The sequence below is a fragment of the Melospiza melodia genome, chromosome 6 (genome assembly GCF_035770615.1).
Source record: "Melospiza melodia melodia isolate bMelMel2 chromosome 6, bMelMel2.pri, whole genome shotgun sequence".
Classification (NCBI taxonomy): Eukaryota; Metazoa; Chordata; class Aves; order Passeriformes; family Passerellidae; genus Melospiza; species Melospiza melodia.
The window spans coordinates 55049226-55075978 of NC_086199.1; the positions used below are offsets into that span (position 1 = coordinate 55049226).

General features: G+C 51.9%; 4 protein-coding genes across 4 annotated transcripts; 3 read left to right on the forward strand and 1 right to left on the reverse strand.

The window, feature by feature from the left end:
- Positions 1–2558: 2558 nt before the first annotated feature.
- LOC134419910 (mas-related G-protein coupled receptor member A1-like) lies at positions 2559–3545 on the reverse strand. Its single transcript, XM_063159510.1, is given in 4 exon segments — positions 2559–2858; positions 2861–3105; positions 3108–3377; positions 3380–3545. Coding segments are annotated over 4 exon segments (981 nt in total).
- Positions 3546–7529: 3984 nt separating this feature from the next.
- LOC134419911 (mas-related G-protein coupled receptor member H-like) lies at positions 7530–8453 on the forward strand. Its single transcript, XM_063159511.1, has one exon. It carries the CDS (start codon positions 7530–7532, stop codon positions 8451–8453), a length of 924 nt encoding a protein of 307 aa, XP_063015581.1.
- A 7699-nt stretch (positions 8454–16152) lies between these two features.
- Positions 16153–17093, forward strand: LOC134419824 (mas-related G-protein coupled receptor member H-like). Its single transcript, XM_063159431.1, is given in 2 exon segments — positions 16153–16759; positions 16762–17093. Coding segments are annotated over 2 exon segments (846 nt in total). The 3' UTR covers positions 17001–17093.
- A 3398-nt stretch (positions 17094–20491) lies between these two features.
- LOC134419912 (mas-related G-protein coupled receptor member H-like) lies at positions 20492–21829 on the forward strand. The gene has a single exon (XM_063159512.1). It carries the CDS (start codon positions 20492–20494, stop codon positions 21410–21412), a length of 921 nt encoding a protein of 306 aa, XP_063015582.1. The 3' UTR covers positions 21413–21829.
- Positions 21830–26753: the final 4924 nt, after the last annotated feature.

Sequence of the window (26753 nt, forward strand, 5' to 3'; positions counted from 1 at the left end):
GAGGGTTTCCTTGAGCCTCCTGATGAATCAATACCCACCAGATTAACCTCCCTTCATTGGTGTATTCCTGCAGGAGAAGACAGCAGGGGCATTGCCTTGGGTGATTTTTGTGGGATGCTCTGCAGGGAGCAGCACATTGCAGCATGGCTTTCCTCCTCCCTCCTGGATCCACATGGCTCCAAGCAGTGCAGCTGGGCTCAGTGCTGTTCCCCAGCTCTATTCCCCATGCAATGACCCTCATGGCCTCGGCCCCAGGGAATGAACTCCATCTCCTTTGGCTCAGCAGATGAGTATCCATGGTGTTTCCAGGGAGCTCTTGCCTGCAAAGAATGGGACACCTTAATCCCTGGGGACACACCCAGCACGGGGTGGTGGTGATTTCCCAAATCCCTGCAGGGCTGGTGCCTCTGGATGGCAGGAGAGGGGTTGGGATCACAGGGAGCATCCTTCCCCTTCTGTCCAGCAGAGCCGGCCCTGCATTCCCAGCTGATGGGAAGGGACACCAGGTAGGGCTGCAGAGCTGGGGAGGGACAGCAACATTCCCTTATCCTTTCAGTGGGAATGTCTCACATTCTTCAATTCCAGAATATAATCCTTCTGAGTAAAGTGCAAGGTCGATGGTGAACTCCACTGAACTCCTGTGCCTGTATCCAGAAAGTAAATGGAATGTGGAAATTCCCATTACCAGATGCTTGGACCATTGAATTGCACAGAAATTAGGGGGTTATGCTGCTCTTCTGCAGAATCTGGCCATCCATCCTCTGGTTGCCCAGCATCAGTGTCCAGGGAAGCCCTTGAGCACCTCCATCCTGAACCTGGCCACCCTCAGGAGGAGCTGCACAGCCACTCTGCACAGCAGCTCCAGCCACAGTCCAGCCTGTCCTGATCTTTGTCATTCTGTAACTACCCTCAATCAGATTTGGATTCATGGTTTCTGTTTCTTTCCAGCCTCGGAATTTGTTGAATAAACAAAAACCAAGCTTCACTGCAGAGCCTGTCCTTGTTAAACACTGTCCAAAATGGCTCATTTCCTTCTTTTATCCCATTCTAAGGCCTCTGGCTGGTCTGGGAGCAGGGCAGGTTCCTGTCTCATACCAGAGCCCTTCCTAAGGCACATGCCTGCAATGGTTGGGATGATGTTGGCAGTGCCAAGAGCTCCTGATTCCTCCTGGCAGAGACCTGGGCAGCAGCCACATCTCTTGCTCAGGGGGAAGTTGTCCCTCCTTTTCCTACTGCCTTAAATCCAGGGGAAAGCAACGTGCCACTTTTGGAAAGGGAAGTGAGAGTGAAAGCCTTGTGTGGCGAGTCAGGCTTTGGAGACACATGTGAGGTTGAACACTTTGGGAACATTTATTAAAAGAGGTGTTAATAATTAAGATAAGAGACATTGACATCTGAGAGGGTTTTTCTCTCCCTAACTCACATTTCCTGTCCATTGGAAAGACAAACTTTCCAAGGTACAACCTCTTGTCCATGGAAGAACAACTCAGCCGGGTCCTCCCCTCCCAAAGCAAGTGCAGAAGGACCATTATCCTTCCATGAACTTTTCTGCTTCCCAGGCCCTTCTTATCTTCACTGTCACCCAGGCCACTTTCTACCTGAGCTTTAAAAAGAGCAAGACATCAAAGCAAAAGGTTTCCTGACAGACCCTTTCCATGGAAGAAAGAGATATGGAATGAGATGATCTCTACTGTTCCTTCCAGCCTCAGTTGGGGTGACTTTATGAGCTGAATTGTGTCCCCATTCCTCTGCTTAGCCCAGAAATAGGTTTTGCACATTTCAGACTGGTTCTTGAGCAAAGAGGGGCAGAGCAGATGCAGCAGTTTGTTTCCAGAAGCTGTGCTCACTCCTCCCCATTCCTGCTCCCAGACCGTGGTGTCTGCAGCACAGACATGCAGCACAGAGCTCTCCTTTGCTTTTGGGCTTTTTCAGCTGGCTGAGGCAGAGAAGTTCGCTGGACTGTGGTTTTCCTTTGGCTTGGAACTGTTCAAACCTGCTCTGGACTGAAAACCCAGAAGAGCACTGGGAGCTCACACCTGTGGCCCACCGGGGCCTGGGACGCGGCATTTTCCAGCACCAGAGGGACTGATAAGGGACTGAGTGAGCCAAACTACACTCCACAACAAGGACTGTCTGAATTTGCCAACTCTTCAAAAGAGTAAGAGATTTCATTTTTCAATATTGTTATCATTTCTTATGCTTGTGAATACATTGCTTGTTAAATAAATGTTTTTTTCCACTTTTCTCACAGGAAATCTTTTCCTGAGAGGGAGGGAGGGGCTGCTTCAATTTCTTTTCTAGAGGGATCCCATTTGAAGGCTTCCTCCCAAATTTGCCCTAAATCAGGACACAACCCGAACCATTTCATGATGATTCGTCATGACATCCATCATCCAGCCAGCAGGAGTTCCCCTGCTGCACACAGCAGCAGCCTGACAGAGCTCAAGGAGCATTTGGACAATGCTCTCAGGCACAGGATGGGATTGCTGGGATTTCCTGTGCAGGGCCAGGAGCTCAACTCCCAACATCCTTGTAGGTCCCTTCCAACTCTGGATATTTTATGGTTCGATTTTATGCTGACTATCTTGAATGATGATTCCACCTGATGATGACTCCCCTGTGTTGTCCCTATGCCCTGGCTCTAGCACAAAAGCCTCAAAAGCCCTCTGCAAGGCCACACTACCAGAGGGGGTGAATTCCTTTGCACAGCTCCCAGCCAGGCAGTCAATCAGAGGGAGGGCACAGCTCTGGGCACAGGTGAGCAGGAGAGAGGTGCTGGGGGCAAAGACAGAGAAGTCAAACACGCTCAGCAAGAGCCAGTGCCCAAAATCAGCAGTGAAGAAGGGGAAGGAGATGACAGCAGCAGCAGGAGCAGGGCACAGAGCTTCCCTGGCAGCTGTTTCCATGAGCAGCACAGGAGCCTGGCCAGCAGGGCCAGAGCAGAACAGGGCAGGCTGAGCACTGAGAAGGGGCAGCTCAGCACCAAGGCCATGGGCACCAAAGGGCAGCAATGGAGGGTGGCAGTGAGCAGCAAGGAGAGCAGCCAGAGCAGGGCACACAGGAGCACCGGGAAGCACTGGGAGCAGGGGCAGGGCCAGCAGGACACGGGAGGACAAACAGAGCTGTGACAGCACTGAGGGCTGTCAGAGAGGAGACAGCAGCAGTGAAAGCCAAGAGGATGGGGACCTTCAGCCCAGCTGTCACACCCCACGAGCCCAGCTGGTGGCAGAAGCTCTCTGGGACAGAAAATATCTCCAGGGTGATGGTGATGGAGAGCAGGAAGGTGGAGCCAGCCATGGCCAGGCTGAGCACACAGGGGGTGATGGGGTTCCTGTGGATGCAGAAGCTGAGGAGCCAGAGCACAGCCCCATTCCCACCATCCCACACAGGCACAGCAGCAGCAGCAGCAGCAGCAGCGGGACAGGCACTTTGCTCCACTGCCTGCTGTCACACTGGCTCCAGTTGTCGTGGCTCTCCTCATTCCAGCTCCCCTGGGATGCCTTCCCACCGGGCTGGCTCCAGCAGGCAGGGCTGGCTCCCTCCATGCCAGGGGACAAAGTGCTCATGGGGACACCTCTGCTGCTTCTCCTGCCCTCACACAGCTGCAGGGGTGACAAACAGACACACCAGAGCAACGCTGCTGTCCCCCAAACGTGGCTTTTCCCATCTTTTCCCACCCACAGCTTCCATGTGGAGCAGCACAGGGAGGGGTGAGGGACAGGACAGATGGCAAGGAGGATGTGGGAGCCTGGTCCTCTGTGCCTGGCACAAAAGCCAGGGAGATACCTCCTTCCTGGCTGTGGACATGACACAGCTGGAGCAGGAAGACAACTGGAGAAGGAGAGGATTGCCCATGGAGATATCAGAGAACAAATGGCTTTGGGATGGATCTGAGCTTGACTCTCAGGTGTCAGTTGATATCACTGAACTGCTGGATTCCTTCAGCAGGACACTCCTTTCAATATTCCCTCCCTTTTCCCACACTATTTATAGCCCTTAATTCCCTACAGACCTCAGTTCTGCCCCCAAAATCAATAACCAGGTTCCACCCAATGAGGGGGCCCTGATGAAGGTGGAAGAGAAGAGTCTGAGCTGGTTTCCTCTGGCAGCCTGGAGAACTTGCCCGCAGTGCCCTGCCCTCAGCTGCCAGGCTCCAGCTGCTGTCCCTGGGCCGGGATCTGCAGGAGGTTCCCTGGAATGGTCCCTTGGGAAAGGGGAGCGCAGCCCGCGGGCTGAGCCCGAGCAGCGTCCGGCGCGGGCTCTGTCCCAGCTCCTGCCACAGCCCCTGCTCTCCGTGCTGCCTCGTGTTCTCCAGGGCTCTCACACACAGGCAGCTGCCTCAGAGCCTGCCACGGGCTCAGGGCTCTGCTCCTCAGCTGCTCTGCACTCTGCCCGGGAAATGAGCAACGGGAGAGAGCCTCAGCAACCACACCTGTGCCCAGAGCACTTGGGCTCCATCTCAGCTTCTTTTCTATTTTATAGCAACCTCAGTCCTGAAATCTTGTGTTATGAACATCCTGAATTTGTCCCCTCTCATTCTTGAGGTGGATCCTTAGGGCCCTGCAATACAAGTGCTCATGTTAAACTTTTCTTTCTGTTTCAAATCTAGTTTGGCCATATGTATGTCACAATTTCAACGGCACATCCCCTTCACCACACAGTTTCCAAAGAGATTTGTGCAATAATAAATTCTGTGTGTGGGCGGGAGCACAGGCCCCAGAGCAGATGGGTTATTTAGGAGGTGAGCAATGTCACTTCTTTTCCGAGGCAAATCCATGCTGCTCTCTTGGCTTTAATCCTTAGAAAGTTGCATGTTTCATATGAGTCATCTTCTACACTCCTCTGGCAGTCAGACAGCAGACTACAGTTAATTCCAAGGAATTCCCAGAAAGCTAAGGTGAGATGATTCCTACCCAGGCTGACATGGGATGTTCCTCCTGCAAACTGCTGGCCCTGGGACCAGAACTGTCACCTCTCTTCCTGCTGACACAGTGTTTGTGTCTCCAGCTATGGAATCCCACATCTCCTCACCAGCCCAATCCTTTCAAGAGCAAACACTTCATGATCCAACAGCTAATGGTGCTCCAGAAGAGGTGCAGACGGACTTTGGACAAGGGCATGGAGTGACAGGACAAGGGGGAATGGCTTCCCACTGACAGAGGGTGGGGTCAGATTGGAAATTGGGAAGAAATCCTTCCCTGTGAGGGTGCTGAGGCCCTGGCACAGGTTGCACTGAGGGATGGGGTCAGGTAAAAACAAACACAAGGTCTCCCAAATCTGAGGAGGAGGAAGATGAGGCCTAATGAAGGGCTGGAAAGGGGATTACAGCACCCGGGTCCCTCATGGCTTTCATTGCATCAGCAGGGGGATTGGCAGTAATGAGGGTGGGCTCTAAGTGCTGCTTACCTGGCTGCAAGCAACTGAGTGCTGTCCTACCCTTGGGCTGTGTGAGCCTGCACTGGAATGACAGAAATTGGAATTCTCAGCTCAGATTTTTTTTCTTAGGGCCAGGGCATGTTTTGGCAATGATCCCGGAACTCTTCCCAGAATGGGAGTTGTTTCTGAGAAGCACACAGATGCTTGCACAGTGCTCTGAGCACTTCCAGCACTGCCAGCAGCATTCCAGTGCCACCAGCCCCACCAGCAGCTCTCTGCTCCTGGAGGGGCAATGACCCCTCAGGGTAGATAAATGAGGAATGGTAGAAACCTGCTGAGAGAGGGAAAGCATTTGGATAATGTCCCATTTGGAAAAGAGTTTCTAATCAGGAGGAAATGAGGAGCCATTCAAAGAAATCTGCATGTCAAGCTACTTCCTCTCTGGCAGAAAAAAACGGTCAAGACAAATAACTCAGAGTAAGGGAAATTCTGACATAAGCAAAGAATAAATTTCCGACACGCCCATCGAGCCTTGCGAAACAACGGCAGGACAGAGTACAGAGAGGAGCCAGCAGGACGGGATTGGGGAGCTCGTGGTGACCTGGGCACTTTCTCTTTCCTGTCCCTGATCTGGCAGGAGCCGCTTTAGGACATGGATCCCAAAGGAGCAAGAGGGACCAGGAAGCGCCGCTGATCTGCACAGAGTCCTTTGCCTGCTGCTGCCCCACAGGGAACAGGTCAGTGGAATGTTTGCCTTCCTCCCTACCCCACCTTCCTCTCCTGCAGCAGCTGCTCTGTTCCTGACACCATCGCCCGGTGACTGCAGTGCCCTGCCCAGACCCTCTCTCTTCTCCTGTGCATCCCATCTGTAACCTAATACTGAAATGGGCCAGAACAAACTTTATAACACAATGCAAAGCATGAGGAAGCAGGAATTCTTGACCTGCACCGTACACAGAGGGATCTCCCCTTGTATTGTGTCTATGGTGAGACTTTACAACAGGGTATTAATCCATTACAACCACATGGAAGCACTGAAAAGTCTTTCTTATCTTATACATAAACACAATTTCCCTAGAACTCAATTCCATGCGCCCACCTCCTCCTGCAGGTCCTTCTGTGATCCTGGAGGTTTATTAAGAGGGGTCTCTCTGGTGGTCATATTAAATTAATTCTGCCATATTTAAGGTGCCCTTGCCATGAACTTTTCCTCTGGCCATGCACTGTTTCTTGTTCCACAATTTGCCCCAAAACCACCGCAGGCCTCCTTATCTGTTTCTGCACTGGTTCCTGCCATGTTTGCCATCCTATGTGTCAGCCTTTACATCCTGTGAGAAACAAACACCCACTTTTTTTAATTTTTAAAGGTTTATTGAACCTTAACAGAAACTGCAACAAAAAGACTAAATAAGGAGAAGCAGGCCTGGGAGCTTCCCTCATGGCTGCCCACCACGTGGCTGGCTGATCTTCAAAATGGATGCTTCACCTTTGATACCCCGGGGGTTGCATCAGCTAAACCTGGCCCCTCCCAAAGTCTGTCAGTCAGCCCTTCTTTGTGTTTATTGCTGGAGCCTGCTTTCCTGCAGCTTGACTGGAGGGTCAGGTGTTGTCATGCTGCCCCTCTTCCCCCCCCAGCAAGAAGCTTTTGTACACCCCTTCTTTCTACCTGTCCTAGATGACTCAGGCTCTCTGATGGCAACAATACAGAGGGGAGAGAAGGGGACTATGGGGAGAACAGGGGACATCTAAACAACAGACTGCAATAACATACATCAATGAAGCTTCTCTTAATATTCACACAGTATTCATCCCTTAACTGTGAGAGCCAATCATCTCATTATCCCTCTATAACACATCCTTTTAAATTTTGGCCACTTTGGTATTGAACCACTTCAGAAAAACTGAAAATATCCTTTCTATATGTTATTTATCAACTTCCTGCGAGAAACGCCAAACCACACAACTCCCTCTCCACCCAGCCATTCCCACACTCTCCTCCCCTGCACATCTCACTTCTCCCCACTGAATCCTTCCCACTGCAGGGAGCTGCTGACGAGCCACATGGTCCATCCCTGGATTCTCCAACCACTGACTGCCCATCCACTCTGACCACAGCCAGGGGCCACATCCCACTGCCTGCCCAGTGTCCAGCCATGGAGGTGACCACCATGTCCCCATCTCCTGCCTCACCCACTGAAGAAGATGATCTGTGTGAGACAGATGTCACCAGCGTGGCCATACACAGTGTGACCCTGCTCATCTGCCTCTGTGGGCTGGCTGGGAATGGGGCTGTCATCGGCCTCCTCAGCCTGAACGGCAGGAACTATGGCATCCTTTACATGGCTGTCACTGACTTCCTCTTCCTTCTCTTTGTGGTCCCCTCCGCCCTCCTCTTCCTGGTGGAGGACATGTCCTGCACTCCTATATTGCCCCTGCTGTATCTGAATTTCCTTTTCCAGTTGTCAGTGGCCTCCCTCTACTGGGGGCTATTCATGTGGATGCCCATCAGCAATGTGCTGTCTATATACAAGCTCTGCAAACTCTGCTGCCACTGCGGGCTTCCCGAGCGCCTGTGGCTGGTAGTGGGATGTGTCCAAAACTGGGCCTTCTTTGCTCTATTCACTGTCATTCCCACAATGACATTCCTGTGCCCATCACATGAGCAGGAGAGATGCCGGGTAGCTTTCATCTCCATGTACACCATCATCCTGCTCCTTTTTGTTGTACCCATGGCCATTTCTCACACAATTGATTTCATTAAGTCCAAGCGAGGCTCCCAGCAGCAGCAGCCCAAGAGGCGCGACATCGTTATGGGCATCATTGTGCTCGTCATAGTCCTCTTCATCGTCTGCAATTTCCTGCAGCAGCTCGGTTACATCACTGTGTCCACCCAGGTTTTTTTCCTGCTCACCTGCATGTACAGCAGCATCAAACCCTTCATCTACTTCTTGGTGGGCCAGTGCTGGAGGCCCTGCTCCATGGAGTCCCTCCGGCTCTCACTCCAGAGGGTCTTTGAGGAGCCAAAAAAAAAGAAACCTGCACTCAGAAATGATGCCCCCAGGGACACAGGGGTCTGAGCCTGTTGGTCCCTTCCACGGCTCTGCTGAAGGACCCCAGGAGAGTGGCTGAGGGGCACTCCTCAATATACATGGGATCACCCTCCCCGTGGTGCTGTATTCCTGCAGGAGAAGAGAGCAGGGGCATTGCCTTGGGTGATTTTTGTGGGATGCTCTGCAGGGAGCACATTGCAGCATGGCTTTCCTCCTCCCTCCTGGATCCACATGGCTCCAAGCAGTGCAGCTGGGCTCAGTGCTGCTCCCCAGCTCTATTCCCCATGGAATGACCCTCATGGCCTCTGCCCCAGGGAATGAACTCCATCTCCTTTGCCTCAGCAGATGAGTTCCATGGTGTTTTCATCAGGGAGCACTTGCCTGCAAAGCATGGGACACCTTAATCCCTAGGGACACACCCATCATGGAGTGGCAGTGATTTCCCAAATCCCTGCAGGGCTGGTGCCTCTGGATGGCAGGAGAGGGGTTGGGATCACAGGGAGCATCCTTCCCCTTCTGTCCAGCAGAGCCGGCCCTGCATTCCCAGCTGATGGGAAGGGACAGCAGGTAGGGCTGCAGAGCTGGGGAGGGACAGCAACATTCCCTTATCCTTTCAGTGGGAATGTCTCACATGCTTGAATTCTAGAATCAAATGCTTCTGAATATCAAATTGCAGGATCAAATGTGAACTCCACTAAAGCCGCCTGCAGGTGAAAAAAAAGAGCTTTAAACTTGGAAATTCCCATCACCAGATGCTTGGACCATTTAATTGCACACAAATTAGTGGGTTATGCTGCTGTTCTGCAGAATGGGGCCATCCATCCTCTGGTTCCCCAGCATCAGTGTCCAGGGAAGCCCTTGAGCACCTCCATCCTGAACCTGGCCACCCTCAGGAGGAGCTGCACAGCCACTCTGCACAGCAGCTCCAGCCACAGTCCAGCCTCTCCTGATCTTTGTCAGTCTGTAACTACCCCTCAGTCTGTGATGGATTTCTGGTTTTTGTTTCTTTCCACTGTGGTAGTCCCACCCTCTGAATTTGTTGAATAAACAACAACAAGGCTTCACTGCAGAGCCTGTCCTTGTTAAACACTGTCCAAAATGGCTCATTTCCTTCTTTTATCCCATTCTAAAGCCTCTGGCTGGTCTGGGAGCAGGGCAGGTTCCTGTCTCATACCAGAGCCCTTCCTAAGGCACGTGCCTGCAATGGTTGGGATGATGTTGGCAGTGCCAAGAGCTCCTTATTCCTCCTGGCAGAGACCTGGGCAGCAGCCACATCTCTTGCTCAGGGGGAAGTTGTCCCTCCTTTTCCCACTGCCTTAAATCCAGGGGAAAGCAACGTGCCACTGCTTCTGGAAAGAGAAGTGAGAGTGAAAGCCGTGGGTGGAGAGTCAGGCTTTGGAGACACATGTGATGTTAAACAATTAAGGAGCATTTATTGACAGATTTGTTAATAATTAACAGAAGAGAGAGACTTTGACATCTGAGAGGGTTTTTCTGTTCTTGACTCCCATTTACTGTCCACTGGAGAGACAAAACTTTCCAAGGTACACTTGTCCATGGAAGAAAAACTCAGCCAGGGCGTCCCTCCCAAGGCAAGTGCAGAAGGACCAGTATTCTTCCATGTTCTTTTTCTACTTCCCAGCACCTTCCTTGTCTCCACTGTCACCCAGGCCACTCCCTACCTGAGCTTCCTTTCAAATGAGCAAGACTTCAAAGCAAAAGGTTTCCTGGCTGTCCCTGCTCATGGCAGAAGGAGAGATGGAATGAGATGATCTCTACTGTTCCTGCCACCCTGTCCTGGAAGAATTTATGAGCTGAATTGTGTCTCCATTCATCTGTTTAGCCCAGAAATAGGTTTTGCACATTTCAGACTGGTTCTTGAGCAAAGAGGGGCAGAGCAGATGCAGCAGTTTGTTTTCAGAAGCTGTGCTCACTCCTCCCCATTCCTGCTCCCAGACCGTGCTGTCTGCAGCACAGACCTGCAGCACAGAGCTCTCCTTTGCTTTTGGGCTTTTTCAGCTGGCTGAGGCAGAGAAGTTCCCTGCACTGTGGTTTTTCCTTTGCTTGGAACTGTTCAAACCTGCTCTGGACTGAAAACCCAGAAGAGCCCTGGGAGCTCACACCTGTGGCCCACCGGGGCCTGGGACGGGGCATTTTCCAGCACCAGAGTGACTGATAAGGGACTGAGTGAGCCAAACTACACTCCACAACAAGGACCGTCTGAATTTGCCTACTCTTCAGAATAGCAAGGGATTTTATTGTTTCATATTGTTTTCATTTTTTATGCTTGCAAATACTTTGCTTGTTAAATAAATAGTTTTTTCCACTTTTCTCTAAGGAAATATTTTCTTGAACCAGGTGGGGAGGGGCTGCTTGAATTTGTTTACTATATGAAGCCTATTCAGAGGCTTCCTCCCAAATTTACCCTAAACCAGGAAACAACCCAAACCATTCCATGAGGATTCCTTGTGTCACCCACAACAGCCTCAGGCAGGAGTTCCCCTACTGCACACAGCACCAGCCTGACAGAGCCCAAGGAGCATTTGGACAATGCTCTCAGGCACAGGCTGGGATTGTTGGGATTTCCTGTGCAGGGCCAGGAGCTCAACTTCCAACATCCTTGTAGGTCCCTTCCAACTCTGGGTATTTTATGGTTCTATTTTATGCTGAGTATCTTTCATAGTTCCATAATTCGTAATTCTACTTGATGGTGACTCCACTGTGTTGTCCCTATGCCCTGGCTCTGGCACAAAAGCCTCAAAATCCCTCGGGAAGGCAACACTACCAGAGGGGTGAATTCCTTTGCACAGCTCCCAGCCAGGCAGTCAATCTGAGGGCGGGCACAGCTCTGGGCACAGGTGAGCAGGAGAGAGGTGCTGGGGGCAAAGACAGAGAAGTCAAACGCCCTCAGCAAGAGCCAGTGCCCAAAATCAGCAGTGAAGAAGGAGAAGGAGCAGCAGGAGCAGGGCACAGAGCTTCCCTGGGAGCTGTTTCCATGAGCAGCACAGGAGCCTGGCCAGCAGGGCCAGAGCAGAACAGGGCAGGCTGAGCACTGAGAAGGGGCAGCTCAGCACCAAGGCCATGGGCACCAAAGGGCAGCAATGGAGGGTGGCAGTGAGCAGCAAGGAGAGCAGCCAGAGCAGGGCACACAGGAGCACCGGGAAGCACTGGGAGCAGGGGCAGGGCCAGCAGGACACGGGAGGACAAACAGAGCTGTGACAGCACTGAGGGCTGTCAGAGAGCAGACAGCAGCAGTGAAAGCCAAGAGGATGGGGACCTTCAGCCCAGCTGTCACAGCCCACGAGCCCAGCTGGTGGCAGAAGCTCTCTGGGACAGAAAATATCCCCAGCGTGATGGTGATGGAGAGCAAGAGGTGGAGCCAGCCATGGCCAGGCTGAGCACACAGGGGGTGATGGGGTTCCTGTGGATGCAGAAGCTGAGGAGCCAGAGCACAGCCCCATTCCCACCATCCCACACAGGCACAGCAGCAGCAGCAGCAGCAGCGGGACAGGCACTTTGCTCCACTGCCTGCTGTCACACTGGCTCCAGTTGTCGTGGCTCTCCTCATTCCAGCTCCCCTGGGATGCCTTCCCACCAGGCTGGCTCCAGCAGGCAGGGCTGGCTCCCTCCATGCCAGGGGACAAAGTGCTCATGGTGACACCTCTGCTGCTTCTCCTGCCCTCACACAGCTGCAGGGGTGACAAACAGACACACCAGAGCAACGCTGCTGTCCCCCAAACGTGGCTTTTCCCATCTTTTCCCACCCACAGCTTCCATGTGGAGCAGCACAGGGAGGGGTGAGGGACAGGACAGATGGCAAGGAGGATGTGGGAGCCTGGTCCTGTGTGCCTGGCACAAAAGCCAGGGAGATACCTCCTTCCTGGCTGTGGAAATGACAGAGCTGGAGGAGGAAAACAATTGGAGAAGGAGAGGATTGCCCATGGAGATATCAGAGAGCAAATGGCTTTGGGATGGATCTGAGCTGGACTCTCAGGTGTCAGTTGATATCACTGAACTGCTGGATTCCTTCAGCAGGACACTCCTTTCAATATTCCCTCCCTTTTCCCCCCAGTGTTTATAGCTCTTAATTCCCTACAGACCTCAGTTCTGCCCCCAAAATCAATAACCAGGTTCCACCCAATGAGGGGGCCCTGGTGAAGGTGGAAGAGAAGAGTCTGAGCTGGTTTCCTCTGGCAGCCTGGAGAACTTGCCCGCAGTGCCCTGCCCTCAGCTGCCAGGCTCCAGCTGCTGTCCCTGGGCCGGGATCTGCAGGAGGTTCCCTGGAATGGTCCCTTGGGAAAGGGGAGCGCAGCCCGCGGGCTGAGCCCGAGCAGCGTCCGGCGCGGGCTCTGTCCCAGCTCCTGCCACAGCCCCTGCTCTCCGTGCTGCCTCGTGTTCTCCAGGGCTCTCACACACAGGCAGCTGCCTCAGAGCCTGCCACGGGCTCAGGGCTCTGCTCCTCAGCTGCTCTTCACTCTGCCCGGCAAATGAGCAACGGGAGAGAGCCTCAGCAACCACACCTGTGCCCAGAGCACTTGGGCTCCATCTCAGCTTCTTTTCTATTTTATAGCAACTTCAATCCAGAAATCTTATCTTTTGAACAGCCTGAACTTGCCCCCTCTCATTCTTGAGGTGGATCCTCAGGACCCTGCACTAGAAGTGTGCTGTTAAACTTTGATTTCTGATTCAAATGTAGTTGTGCCATGTGTATGCCACAATTTCAGAAGTGCTTTACCTTTACCAGGCAGTTTTAAGAAGATTCATGCAATAATAAATTCTGAGTTTTAGCTGTAGCACAGGCACACAGCACAGGGACGATTTAGGATGTCAGCAATGGCATTTCTTCCGAGAAGAGGAAAATCCATGCTGCTCTCTTGGCTTTAATCTTTAGAAAGTTGCAGGTTTCCTCTGAGTCATCCTCTTCACTCCATTAGGAGTCAGACAGAAGCTTACAGTGAATTCCAAGGTATTCCTAGAAAGCTGAGGTGAGATGACGCCTACCCAGGCTGACATGTGCCTCAGGGATCTGGGATGCTGCTGCTGGAAACTGCTGGCCCTGGGACCAGAACTGTCACCTCTCTTCCTGCTGACACCGTGTTGGTGTCCCCAGCTATGGAATCTCACATCCCCTCACCAGCCCAGTCCTTTCAAGGGCAAACACTTCATGATCCAGGAGCTGATGGGGCTCCAGGAGAGGTGGAGAGCGACTTTGGACAAGGGCATGGAGTGACAGGACAAGGGGGAATGGCTTCCCACTGACAGAGGGTGGGGTCAGATTGGATATTGGGAAGAAATCCTTCCCTGTGAGGGTGCTGAGGCCCTGGCACAGGCTGCCCAGAGGGATGGGATCAGGTAAAAACAATCATAAGTGCACCTAAGTCTGAGGAGGAGGATAAGCCCCAATGAAGGGCTGGAAATGGAATCACAGCATCCCAAAACCTGGTCTCTAATAGCTTTCATTGCATCATCACGGGGATTGGCAGCAATCAGGGTGGGCTCTAAGTGCTGATGACCTGATTGTAAGCAACTGAGTGCTGTTCTTCCCTTGGGTTGTGTGAGCCTGGGGACAATGTCAAAAATGTGAATTCTTGTCTCAGTTCAGCTCCTTTGGGCACAGGGCAGGTTTTACCACTGATTCTGGAGCTATTTCCTGAATGGGAGTTGATTCTGACAAGCAGACAGATATTTCAGCAGCACTGCCTGCATTCCAGTGCCACCAGTAACCCTCTGGTGCTGGAGGGACAATGATTCCTATGGGAAGAGAAAAAAGGAATGGTAGGAACGTCTTGGGAGAGAGAAACCAGTTGGAGAAAGGTACATTCTGCAGGGAAGAAGTGTTTATAATCAGAAGAAAATGAGGAGCCATTTGCAAAATTCTTCATGTGGACTTGTGACAAAAGCCAATTCCTTTGTGGCAAAGAAAAAAAATAATCAAGATAAATAGCTCCGAGGGAGTGGATCTCTGACGTACCCAAAGTTGTAAAACAACTTCCACCTGCTCTATGACCCCACTGAGCCTTGAGGAGCAGCACCAGGACAAGACACAGAGAGGAGCCAGCAGGAGGGGAATGGGGAGCTCCTGGTGATCTGGGCACTTTCTCCTTCATGTCCCTGACCTGCCAGGAGCCGCTTTAGGACATGGATCCCAAAGGAGCAAGAGGGACCAGGAAGCGCCGCTGATCTGCACAGAGCCCTTTGCCTGCTGCTGCCCCACAGGGAACAGGTCAGTGGAATGTTTGCCTTCCTCCCTACCCCACCTTCCTCTCCTGCAGCAGCTGCTCTGTTCCTGACACCCTCTCCCAGTGACTGCAGGGCCCTCCCCAGATCCTCTCTCTCCTCTTGTGCATCCCATCTGTATCTTAATACTGAAATGGGCCAGAACAAACTTTATAACACAGTTCAAAGCATGAGGAAGCAGGAATTCTTGACCTGCACAGGACACAGAGGGATCTCCCTTTGTGTTGTGTGTATGGGGAGACTTTACAACTGGGTATTATTCCATTATAGCAACATGTAGGAATTAAAAAGTATTTCTTATCTAACACACAAACACCATTTTCCTAGAATTCATTTCCATGTCTCCACCTCCTCCTGGAAGTCCTTTTATGATCCTGGAGGTTCATTCAGAGGGGTCTCTTAGATGGTCACATTCAATCAATGCTGCCATATTAAAGATGGCCTTGCCTTGAACTTTTCTCCTGGCCATGCTTCCTGTTCCAGAATTTGCCCCAAAATCACTGCAGGCCGCCTTATCTGTTTCTGCCATGTTTGTCATCCTGTGTGCCAGCCTTTACACCCTGTGAGAAACAACCACTCACTTTTTAAAATGTTTAATGATTTATTAAACCTTAACAAAAAATGCAACAAAAGGACTAAATAAGGAGAAGCAGGCCTGGGAGCTTCCCACATGGCTGCCAAGCACGTGGCTGGCTGATCTTCAAGATGGATGCTTCACCTTTGATACCCCGGGGGTTGCATCAGCTAAACCTGGCCCCTCCCAAAGTCTGTCAGTCAGCCCTTCTGTGTGTTTATTGCTGGAGCCTGCTTTCCTGCAGCTTGACTGGAGGGTCAGGTGTTCTCATGCTGCGACTCTTCCCCCCCCAGCAACAAGCTTTTGTCCACCCCTTCCTTCTACCTGTCCTAGATGACTCGGGCTCTCTGATGGCAACAGTACAGAGGGGGAGAAGGGGACTATGGGGAGAACAGGGGACATGTAAACAACAGACTACAATAACATAATTATATATCAATAAAGCTTCTCTTAATATTTACAAAGCATTCATCCCTTAACTGTGAGAGCCAATCATCCCATTATCCATCTATAACACATGCTTTAAAATTTTTGCCACTTTGCTTTTGAACAACTTCAGAAGAACTGAAAATGTTTCTTTTCGGTCTTATTCATCAGCATCCTGCAAAACAGCCCAAACCTCCCACGTCCCTCTCACACCCCACAATTTCCACTGCCCTCCTGCCCTGCACATCTCACTCTTCCCCACTGAATCCTTCCCACTGCAGGGAGCTGCTGAGGAGCCACATGGTCCATCCCTGGATTCTCCAAGCACTGACTGCCCATCCACTCTGACCACAGCCAGGGGCCACATCCCACTGCCTGCCCAGCATCCATCCATGTGGATGAGCATAGTCCCCACCTGCCAACTAATCCACTGAAGTGCATGATCTGTGTGAGACAGATGTCACCAGTGTGGCCACCCACAGTGTGACAATGCTCATCTGCCTCTGTGGGCTGGCTGGGAACGGGCCTGTGCGCTGGGTCCTCGGGTTCCGCATCCACAGGAACACCATGAAACCCATCACAGCCTACATCCTTGACCTGGCCCTCATCAACTTCCTCTTCCTCATCTTCATGGTCCCCTCCGCTCTGCTCTTCCTGCAGGAGGATTTCTCCTGCTCCTCCATCATGCCCCCAGCATCCATACGCTTCCTTTTCCTCCTCTTCCGGATGTTCCACAGCGTAGGGCTGTACCGGCTGACGGCCATCAGCATCGAGAGGGGCAGGTCCATGCTCTGCCCACCTGGGCTCTTCTGCCACCTTCCCCAGGGCCTCTCATGGGTGGTGGTCAGTGCCGTGCTCTGGGCCCTTTCCATCACTGCCATCGCTGCCATTTCTGCGGTGAATTCCCTGTGCCAGTCACAGGAACACAAGCTCTGCTGCCGCGGGGATCTCATCTCCCTGTACATCCTCAACTCCCTTGTCTTTGCTCCATCCATGGTCGTTTCCAGCACAATCCTCTTCATTCACTTCAAGGGTAGCTCCCAGCAGCAGCAATCCAAGAGCCTTGACATCATTGTCTTCCTGGCTGTGCTCCTCACTCTCCCCTCAGTCTCTGGAATTTCCTGCAGCAGCTCGGCTACACCACTGTGTTCCCCCGGGTTGTTCTCCTGTTTGCCTGCATGCACAGCAGCATCAACCCCCTCATCTACATCTCAGTAACAAAGTGCTGGAGGCGCTGCTCCATGGGGTCCCTCAGGGAGTGCCTCCAGAAGGTGTTTGAGGAGCCAGAAGGGAGCAGTGCCCCCAGTAATGATGCCACCATGGACAGGGGGGTCTGAGCCTGTTGAACACTTCAGGTGCCCCCATGCAGGACCACGGGGCAGTGACTGAGGATCACCCTCCCACCCTTATTCCTGCAGGAAAAGGGATCAGAGGCATTGAAAATGGCCGTGTGGGAGGGATGCTCTGCACAGAGCACATTGGAGCATGGATTTGCTCCTCCCTCACAGATCCTAGAGCATTTTACCCCCAAATGCATCCTTCCCAACACAGCTGTGACCCCAGAATTCCCGCTGGCACCTGGTTCCTGCATCCCACTGAGGTCTGATATCAATAAACACTACCGTGAACCCTGAGCTGCCTTTGTCCCTTCTTCCAGCTCTTCCCGGCTTCCTCTGGCTGCTGCTGCCAGCCGGGAATGTGGCTGGAGGGAGGGGACAGAGAGGTAGTTAGCCAGGAATTCTGTGAATGTTTAGAAATTTCATCATGAACAATGTTTAATTGGTCAAGGCATAATTGACTGTGGATTTTAGCTGGTTTTAATTTAGATCTGTGTTGGCTGAGTGTCAGTAGAAAACTCTACTGACCCATAGCCCTTAGAGAATGTACTCAATAGTTGGACAACAAAATTCAATAATGTATTTTTAATGGTTATGATACAGCTAGAAATTAATTGGATGTCATAGAATAAGAATGATTTCTTGAGATAATTAGCAATTCAGAGGCCTATACACACCAAAAGACTTGATAATAAATTGTAAGAGTTAAATTGTAATGGCAATAGGGGAGCCATTTCTAGGATTGTGCACCTAAGAAAAGTTAAGAAAAGGGAATTGTCTAAACAGGACATGAAATCTGATAAATTATTGTTTAGCTGGAAAAAACTTGGCTTATGCATTAATCTGAGATAGACAGCATATTGTGGTAGTAGTTAAAAGAAACAAAACAACTATACCATGATGTAAACATTGGGAGCACTTTTGAGAGTATCTATGAAAAAATCTTGGGTATTATAGTGTATAAAAATCCCTGAAAATCATTGTTTCTTTGAACACGTCTCTGGCAAATATAATTCAACTATGTTCACAATTTTGACTGAAAATTGTTAGTAGTAATTGTTAGACTACTATGTTGTTAGACTTACAATGTCTTGATTTCGGAGGGGACACAGCCATGGCTTGTGCTCCCTGCAGCAACCATGATCCCCAGTGCCCAGAGCTGGGCTGGCACAGACACGATGGACCAGGGGCTCAGCATTCCCCACCCCGAGTGCTCTGTGAGTGTCACAGCAGAGATCTCCCCTGAGATCTTTAATTTTTAATTTTGTGAGCCAGGTGCAAAGGATTCTCTGCCTTCAGAAATTCTTCCTCTCCACTGCCTTCAGCTGCTCCCTCAGCAGGCTCAGGTGGTGCAGCAGCAAGGAGAGGAGGAGGCCGTGATCCTCAGCACAGCCACCCCCTTCCAGGGGCAGGGTGACACCTGTGTTTGTCACCATGGGCTCCACGGGGCATCACCCCCTCCCTGGGGCTTCCCTGAGGCCACCAGCCCCACCACACCCCACACCTTCTCTCCAGCCCCACCACAACCCACACCTTCTCTCCAGCCCCACCACACCCCACACCTTCCCTCCAGCCCCACCACATCCCACACCTTCCCTCCAGCCCCACCACACCCCACACCTTCCCACCACATCTTCACAGCAGCTCCATCACGTCCCAGCCCTCCCACACCACCCTCCCATCCCACTCCCCATGCAGCCCACCCACCTCCAGTCCTTCCCATCCCTCCCAGCCCCGGGCCTCAGGCTCCACTCCCTCCCCACGGGCTGCTCACCCCAGCCTGCCCCGGAAGGCTTTGGGGCCGTCTTTCTCTTGGAGATGCCCCTACCCAGCTCCGTCCCTGCTCTCCAGCCCCCCAACCTCCTTTGGACACAAACAAGAGGCACTACAGGGATGGCTCCACTGCTGTTCATTGGGCTGCAGAAGCATGGAATTGCCAGGAGGAGCAGAAACACTGCTGGGGCTCCTGAGTGGGGCAGGAGGGGAGCGGGGCTGTCTGGAGGCGAAGGCAGCCTGGGGGGAATTTCTAGAGGATGTCAGAGGGACCCATGGTGCCTTAAGATTTTAGCCTTTCTATTTTTCACATCTTGTACTGCATTAGTGCATTACTCTAAACTGCATGGAAAGTGTTAGTTAACTCTCTGCACATTTTGGTCAGACAAAACAATCCCTCTAGGCCTGAAATTCAAGGACACTCTACTGCCTCAGGCCCAGAAAAATATAGACAAAAGTGTGTTGTGGGAGGGAAAACTGGGCCTAAGTGACTTCATTACATGAAGCTGTAGTTGGAGGATTAACCCCAGATTTGTAAATGGACCACACATATATCTGTCTGGAAAACTCATGGCCATTGTCCATTTTGGGTACAGCCCCTCTCAGAGGCTTTGAGAGCCCAAGGTGAACCTTTTGAAGGCCTTTCATCAATGCCTCCTTTTATTCTCTTCACTTGCTCTGGCCTCTGTTCCAGGGAGCCAGCCCAAGGCATCAGGCAGACAGGGGCTGGAGGGGGCAGGAGGGCTCTGGGTGCCACCAATGCCAAATCTCCCACTGGAGAGCAGCAGAGCCCAACAGGCCGCACCTGCAGCCAGGGAGAGGCCAGGAACTGGGAACCCATCGGGATGGGATGGGATGGGATGGGATGGGATGGGATGGGATGGGATGGGATAGGATGGGGTGGAGTGGTGTGGCGTGGCGTGGCGTGGCATGGCATGGCATGGATGAGGAGTGACACCAAAATCAGACAGAATAAAGTTCCTAACACCAACTAATCATTTTACCAATGAACTATTAGGCAGCAGGACACGCAGAAGTTTCTCTCATTATTTCTGTGTGTGTTGTGAGACCTTACATCAGTGTTTTTACTTATTATAACCATACATAGACATTAAAAATTTTTCTTATCTAAAGAACACCATAAACATAAACATAAATACCATTTTCCTAGAACTCATTTCCATGCATCCTCTTCCTACTGAGTGTCCTCTGATGGCCCTGGAGGTTCATTGAGAGGGGTCCCTGGTGGTTGCTTTCACTGAGTGCTGCGATATTAAAGGTGACCCTGCCCTAAACTTTTCCTTTGGCCATGGGCTCTTGCTTCTTGTTACAGAACTTGCCCTAAAAATACTGTGGACCTCTTTATCTGTTCCTGCTCTGGCTCCAGCCACATTTATCACCAGGGTCCACATCTTTACATATTTTTATCTGTTGGCCCAGTTAGTCTTTAAGGAACTTCAGGAGAGTTGAAAATGTTTATTCTCTCTTCCTCATCAATCCCCTGCACACCAGCAAACCCCCCCCCCCTCCTTCTCCCACCCCACCATTCCCACTGCACTCATGCCCTGCACATCTCACTCCTTCCCACTGAATCCTTCCCACTGCAGGGAGCTGCTGAGGAGCCGCATGGTCCATCCCTGGATTCTCCAAGCACTGACTGCACATCCACTCTGACCACAGCCAGGGGCCACATCCCACTGCCTGCCCAGCATCCACCCATGGAGGTGACCACCATGTCCCCATCTCCTGCCTCACCCACTGAAGGAGATGATCTGTGTGAGACAGATGTCAGCAGCGTGGCCATACACAGTGTGACCCTGCTCATCTGCCTCTGTGGGCTGGCTGGGAACGGGGCTGTCATCGGCCTCCTCAGCCTGAATATCGGGAACAAGGGTATCTTTAACCTGGCTCTTGTCGACTTCCTCTTCCTCCTCTTTGCGGTCCCCTCTGCCCTCCTCATCCTGGTGGAGGACGTGTCCTGCTCTCCTGTCTTGCCCTTGATGTACATGAACTTCGTTTTCCAGCTCTCAGTTTTCTCCTACTACTGGACACTGTACCGGGTGACGTTGGGCAACAACGTGCGATATATGCGGAACTTCTCCAAGCTCTGCTGCCGCTGTGACCCTCCTCTGCGCCTGAGGTGGGTGCTGATTAATGTCCGATACTGGGCCTTCTTTGCTGTCTTCACTGTCATGCCCTCGGTGACATTCCTGTGCCCATCAAACCAGCAGGAGCACTGCCGGGCAGCTCTCATCTCCGTGTACACCCTCATGCTGCTCCTCTTTGTTGTACCCATGCTCGTTTCAAGCACAGGTGATTTCATTCAGGCCAAGTGGGGCTCCCAGCAGCAGCAGCCCGAGAAGCGCGACATCGTTATCTTCGTCACTGGGCTCTTGGCTCTCATCCTCAGCCTCTGGAATTTCCTGCAGGAGTTCGGTTACATCGTTGTGCCCTCCCAGGTTGTTTTCCTGCTCGCCTGCATCCACAGCAGCATCAAACCCTTCATCTACTTCTTGGCAGGGAGGTGCTGGAGGCCCTGCTCCATAAAGTCCCTCCGGCTCTCCCTCCAGAGGGTCTTTGAGGGGCAGAAAATAAAAACTGCACGCAAAAATGATGCCACCAGGGACACTGGGGTGTGAGTCTGTTGAATCCTCCCACTGCTCTGCTGAGTGACCCCAGGAGAGTGACTGAGGGATTCCTTGGGTCACCTTATTAATCAATACCCACAGCATCACCCTCCCCGTGGTGGTGTAACCCTGCAGGAGAAGGGAGCAGGGGCATTGCCTTGGGTGATTTTTGTGGGATGCTCTGCAGGGAGCACATTGCAGCATGGCTTTCCTGCTCCCTCCTGGATCCACATGGCTCCAAGCAGTGCAGCTGGGCTCAGTGCTGTTCCCCAGCTCTATTCCCCATGCAATGACCCTCATGGCCTCAGCCCCAGGGAATGAACTCCATCTCCTTTGGCTCAGCAGATGGGTTCCATGGTGTTTTCAGGGAGCTCTTGCCTGCAAAGAATGGGACACCTTAATCCCTGGGGACACACCCAGCACGGGGTGGTGGTGATTTCCCAAATCCCTGCGGGGCAGCAGAGGGGGTTGGCATCACAGGGAGCATCCTTCCCCTTCTGTCTTTTTTTTCCTTCTTCTCTTTTTTTTTTTTTTTTTTTTTTTTAATTTCGAGTTTTTCTAACCCGAGTACTGTGTTCATGTTGAGAGCTGTAATGCTGATCTCTGACCATTGTGGGCAGTCGAAGCCCGAAGCGCTGCACAAGCTCCGGGAAGGCGGGACGGAGGAGGAGCTGTGTTGGAAAAGCGGAATGTGTCTGAATGTGGGAGATGGATTACCCGGGGGTGGTTTACAAAGAGAGCACAAATCTTGTTTCTGTTTTGGGCCTCTTGTTTCTGTGTCCCTCTGGCCGTGCCTCTGGCTGCGAGTGCGCACTGCGCACTGTTACTTTTACCTTGCCCCTTGTTGTAGTTTAATAAATTTTTAAAATTTGAAGAAGTGAGGCGTGATTTCTCACAACAAAGAAAAAGACCACTTGATTCGTAGGGAAAATGAAAAAAATGAAGATCAACAACCTCGAGGCTGTGGAACTCTGTTGAAGCCAAAGATGCAAAACCATTTCCAACTGCCCTGTGACTGCACAGAGCTCTGGGGAGTAACACCAGGGCAAGGAACAGAGAGGAGCCAGCAGGACGGGAATGGGGAGCTCCTGGTGACCTGGGCACTTTCTCCTTCATGTCCCTGACCTGCCAGGAGCCGCTTTAGGACATGGATCCCAAAGGAGCAAGAGGGACCAGGAAGCGCCGCTGATCTGCACAGACCCCTTTGCCCTTTGCCTGCTGCTGCCCCACAGGGAACAGGTCAGTGGAATGTTTGCCTTCCTCCCTGCCCCACCTTCCTCTCCTGCAGCAGCTGCTCTGTTCCTGACACCCTCTCCCGGTGACCGCAGTGCCCTCCCCAGCTCCTCTCTCTCCTCTGCCCTGTGCATCCTGTCTGTATCTTGACACAGAAATCAGCTGAAATAAACTTTCTAACACAATGGGAAGCAGCATTATAAAGCAGGAATTCCTTACCTGCACAGAAGGATCTCTCCCTAATCTGTGTGCGGTGATACTTTACAACAGGGTTTTTTTCCATCATAACCACACAGTCATTAAAGTGTGTTTATTATCTAATACATACATATCACTTTCCTAGAACTCATTTCCAGACATAGGAACAGGGGTAAGATCCAGTGGGGTGTAACAGCTTTCATGAAAGCTTCTTGTGTCTCCCTAACTTAGAGGATGCTCCCCAGGGCCTCCACAACTCCCAGTTTTTATATTATTAAGAAAGCTTCTCTGAAGGATTAACTGAATTATCACAAAATGACAAAAACAATCAAAACTGCGCATAAGACAATTTTCAAAATGCAAACTATTCTGAGTTCTCAATGTCCAAACAGATTTCCTGGAGTGTCTTAGAGCTGGCAGGAGGGAATGTGGGGTTTTCTTAGTACAGTTTATCAGGAAACTGAGTCATGAGAAGGTTCCTTCAGCAGGGATTGGTTCTCTGCTACGTGTGATAGCGTTGCTGGCTGTAATTGGCTCTGTACGAGGCAGTGTAGGTGCTGGTGTGCCTGCTGGAAACTCCAAATAGAAATCATTAACTTTTCAGAAAAAGATGGTTACTTTAGGGGAGCTTTCCTTTCTTTCCCTCCCAATTACCCTCTCTCTGGTATTACTAAGGAACTCTGGGGGAAGGGGTTGTTTAAGGGAGGGTATGGAAAGGGGGCAAAGGTGGTAGGAATTTGTGGGAACATAAAAAAGGGGTAATAGGACAATGGAAAGGAAAAGGGGAACGTGGAAGGGGGGCAGGGAGGCCACTGGACTTTACTAGCAGGGAGGAATTGAGGAAGGGTATTAGAAGTGGGACTCATTGGACTGGAAGGTTCTTTCATTATCAATCTGGACTTTTGGATGCTGGACACCTCATTGGTGTTCTGTGTTCTTCTTCCTTTTAGGGTATTGCTGGGGCTTGATTGTTGTTGGTTTGGTTGGGGTTCTATTTCCTTGGTAGGTGTGTGGAGGACTTCTATGGTGTGGATAATATTTTGCAGGTTTGCAGTCTGGTGCATGTTTACTACCTTGCACTGGAACTCCACCAGGTCCTGTCACATTGGCTGCTTGGGGGCCTTTTCTTCCTTGTATTATGTTACATTCTACAATTCCTCCATTTCCTGGACTGTGGAGGTATTTCACAGGGTTATTCTTTGTAGCAGTCTGATGAACAAACACATCTTTGTTATCACTCTGGGTACACATTGATCCATTACACATTGATCCATTTTACTGTCCCCAAAATGTTCATGGCAAGGATTTTATACCTTTGCCAGTGGGTTTGTGTTTGTGTTTGTGTTGCTGGTGCTGGTGCTGGATGTGCTGCCATGTGAAGTTTGTCCCACTGCCAGTACCAGTGGCTGTGCTGGAGCTCGGCCCCCTCCCGGGTCTGTCTCAGATGGTGCCCAGGGGCGCTGCCAGCACGGGGCTCTCAGGGCAGCCACAGTGCGCAGGGGGTGGTGGTTTCACTGAGCCACTCGCTGCTTTTTCCCTGATGGGCCCTGATCTTTGTACTGCCCTGAGAGCAGGGTCAGCCCCCCAGGCCCCGAGAGAGTAAAACCTGGACTACCCTCCATGTGTGTGGGTGGGGGGAACTCCGAGCATCTCACCTCACAGCAGAATTAAATATCTGTGGATGCTGTGCAAAGGCCCTTTTTGCTTCTTTGCACTTCACTAGCAGCAATGCAGGGTGCTACAAATGGTGCCCCAGCTGATTGGGTGCTACACTGGGTGCCAGCTGATGCCAGCCACTGGAGCCTTTAGCTTGCTCTTTCAGGACACCTGCAGCCATGCCAAGGTGTATGGAACAGCTCCAGGATGAATTTACCAGGAGCTGAACCTCAGAGCTGCGGCTCTACAGTGGGATTAACTCTACCAGCTTCAGGGATTAAAGTAAAAGAATCAAAGGATGCTCCTGGCCTGGTCTCCCAATAGTCCTTTAATGCAGAGATTGGGAAGGGAAAGGGAGAGAGCAGCTCTCTAGTGGTTTATAGCAGGCCAAAAACAGTGGGCAGGTACAAAGAGCCAGCCAAGGGGATAACCTCAGGGGAGGAGCAAGGGGAGAGGTTTACATCAGGCGTAGATACATCTTAGGGGGAAACCAACTTGGAACATAGCGAGGGATATGGAAGCAACCATTGTCAGAGAACCTGGATTATGAAACTGAAGGCTGGGGTAACCTCAGTGATTGTGTTCACTGAGTGCTGAGATATTAAAGGTGACCTTGCCTTGAACTTTTCCTTTGGCCTTCTTGTTACAACACTTGCCCTGACACCATTGCAGGCCTCCTTATCTGTTTCTACAATGGTTCCAGGCACATTTATCATCCTGTGTGATCCTGCAGAGCACACTGGAGCTGGGCTTTCCTCCTCCCTCCTGGGTCCTAGAACACTATGGCCAAGAGGAGCAGGGACTCTGCTGGAGTCCCTGGTGGAGCAGGGGAGGAGAAGGACTGTCAGGGAAAAAATCAGCCCTGGATGGGTTCTGCCGTGTCAGAGTAGGCTGGAGGGGTCAGGAGAGGGTCAGAGGGGGCTGGAGGGGGTCTGGATGCTGGCAAAGCCAGAGGAGAGCAGAGCCTGACAGGCCACGCTCAGAGTGGGGGAGCGGCTCCATCTGGGAAAGCTGTGGGATGTGACAGGATGGGGTGAGGATGGAGAATGGGGTGTAGAGATTGGGAGAGGAGAGGAGAGGAGAGGAGAGGAGAGGAGAGGAGAGGAGAGGAGAGGAGAGGAGAGGAGAGGAGAGGAGAGGAGAGGAGAGGAGAGGAGAGGAGAGGAGAGGAGAGGAGAGGAGAGGAGAGGAGAGGAGAGGAGAGGAGAGGAGAGGAGAGGAGAGGAGAGGAGAGGAGAGGAGAGGAGAGGAGAGGAGAGGAGAGGAGAGGAGAGGAGAGGAGAGGAGAGGAGAGGAGAGGAGAGGAGAGGAGAGGAGAGGAGAGGAGAGGAGAGGAGAGGAGAGGGACCAGCTCACATCGACTTCCTCAGGCCATAGGAAGGCTTTGGCAATGATCCCAGAGTTCTTCCTGGAACAGGAGTTACTTCTGAGAAATACCCAGCTGCCTCACCAGCACTGCCAGCATTCCAGAGCCACCAGCACCACCAGCATCCTTCTGCTGCTGCAGGGACACTGATCCCGCAGGGAAGAGAAACAAGAAATGGTACAAGTCTCTCAGGAGAGAGAAGGCAGTAGGAGAAAGGGACAGTCTGCAGGGAAGGAATGTTTCTCATCAGGAGGAAATAGGGAGGCATTTGCAAAATGTTTCATTCGGAGCTTTTGACAAAAGTCACTTCCTCTGTCTGAAAAAAAAAACCCCACGACCAAAAACTCAGAGAAGTGACATTCTGACGTAGCCAAAGATGCAATTTCCAACACCACCCATGACTCCTGGTGAGCAACACCAGGACAGGGCAGAGAGAGGAGCCAGAGGGACAGGAATGGGGAGCTCCTGGTGAGCTGGGCACTTTCTCCTTCATGTCCCTGACCTGGCAGGAGCCGCTTTAGGACATGGATCCCAAAGGAGCAAGAGGGACCAGGAAGCGCCGCTGATCTGCACAGAGCCCTTTGCCTGCTGCTGCCCCACAGGGAACAGGTCAGTGGAATGTTTGCCTTCCTCCCTACCCCACCTTCCTCTCCTGCAGCAGCTGCTCTGTTCCTGACACCCGCTCCTGGTGACCGCAGGGCCATCCCCAGGTCATCCATCCTCTGCCCTGCACTTCCCTTCTGCATCTCCTGCTGAACAGTCCAAGCACACTGCTTCCCTCTCACACCCCACTATTCCCACTGCCCTCCTCCCCTGCACATCTCACTTTTCTCCACTGAATCCTTCCCACTGCAGGGAGCTGCTGAGGAGCCACATGGTCCATCCCTGGACTTTCCAAGC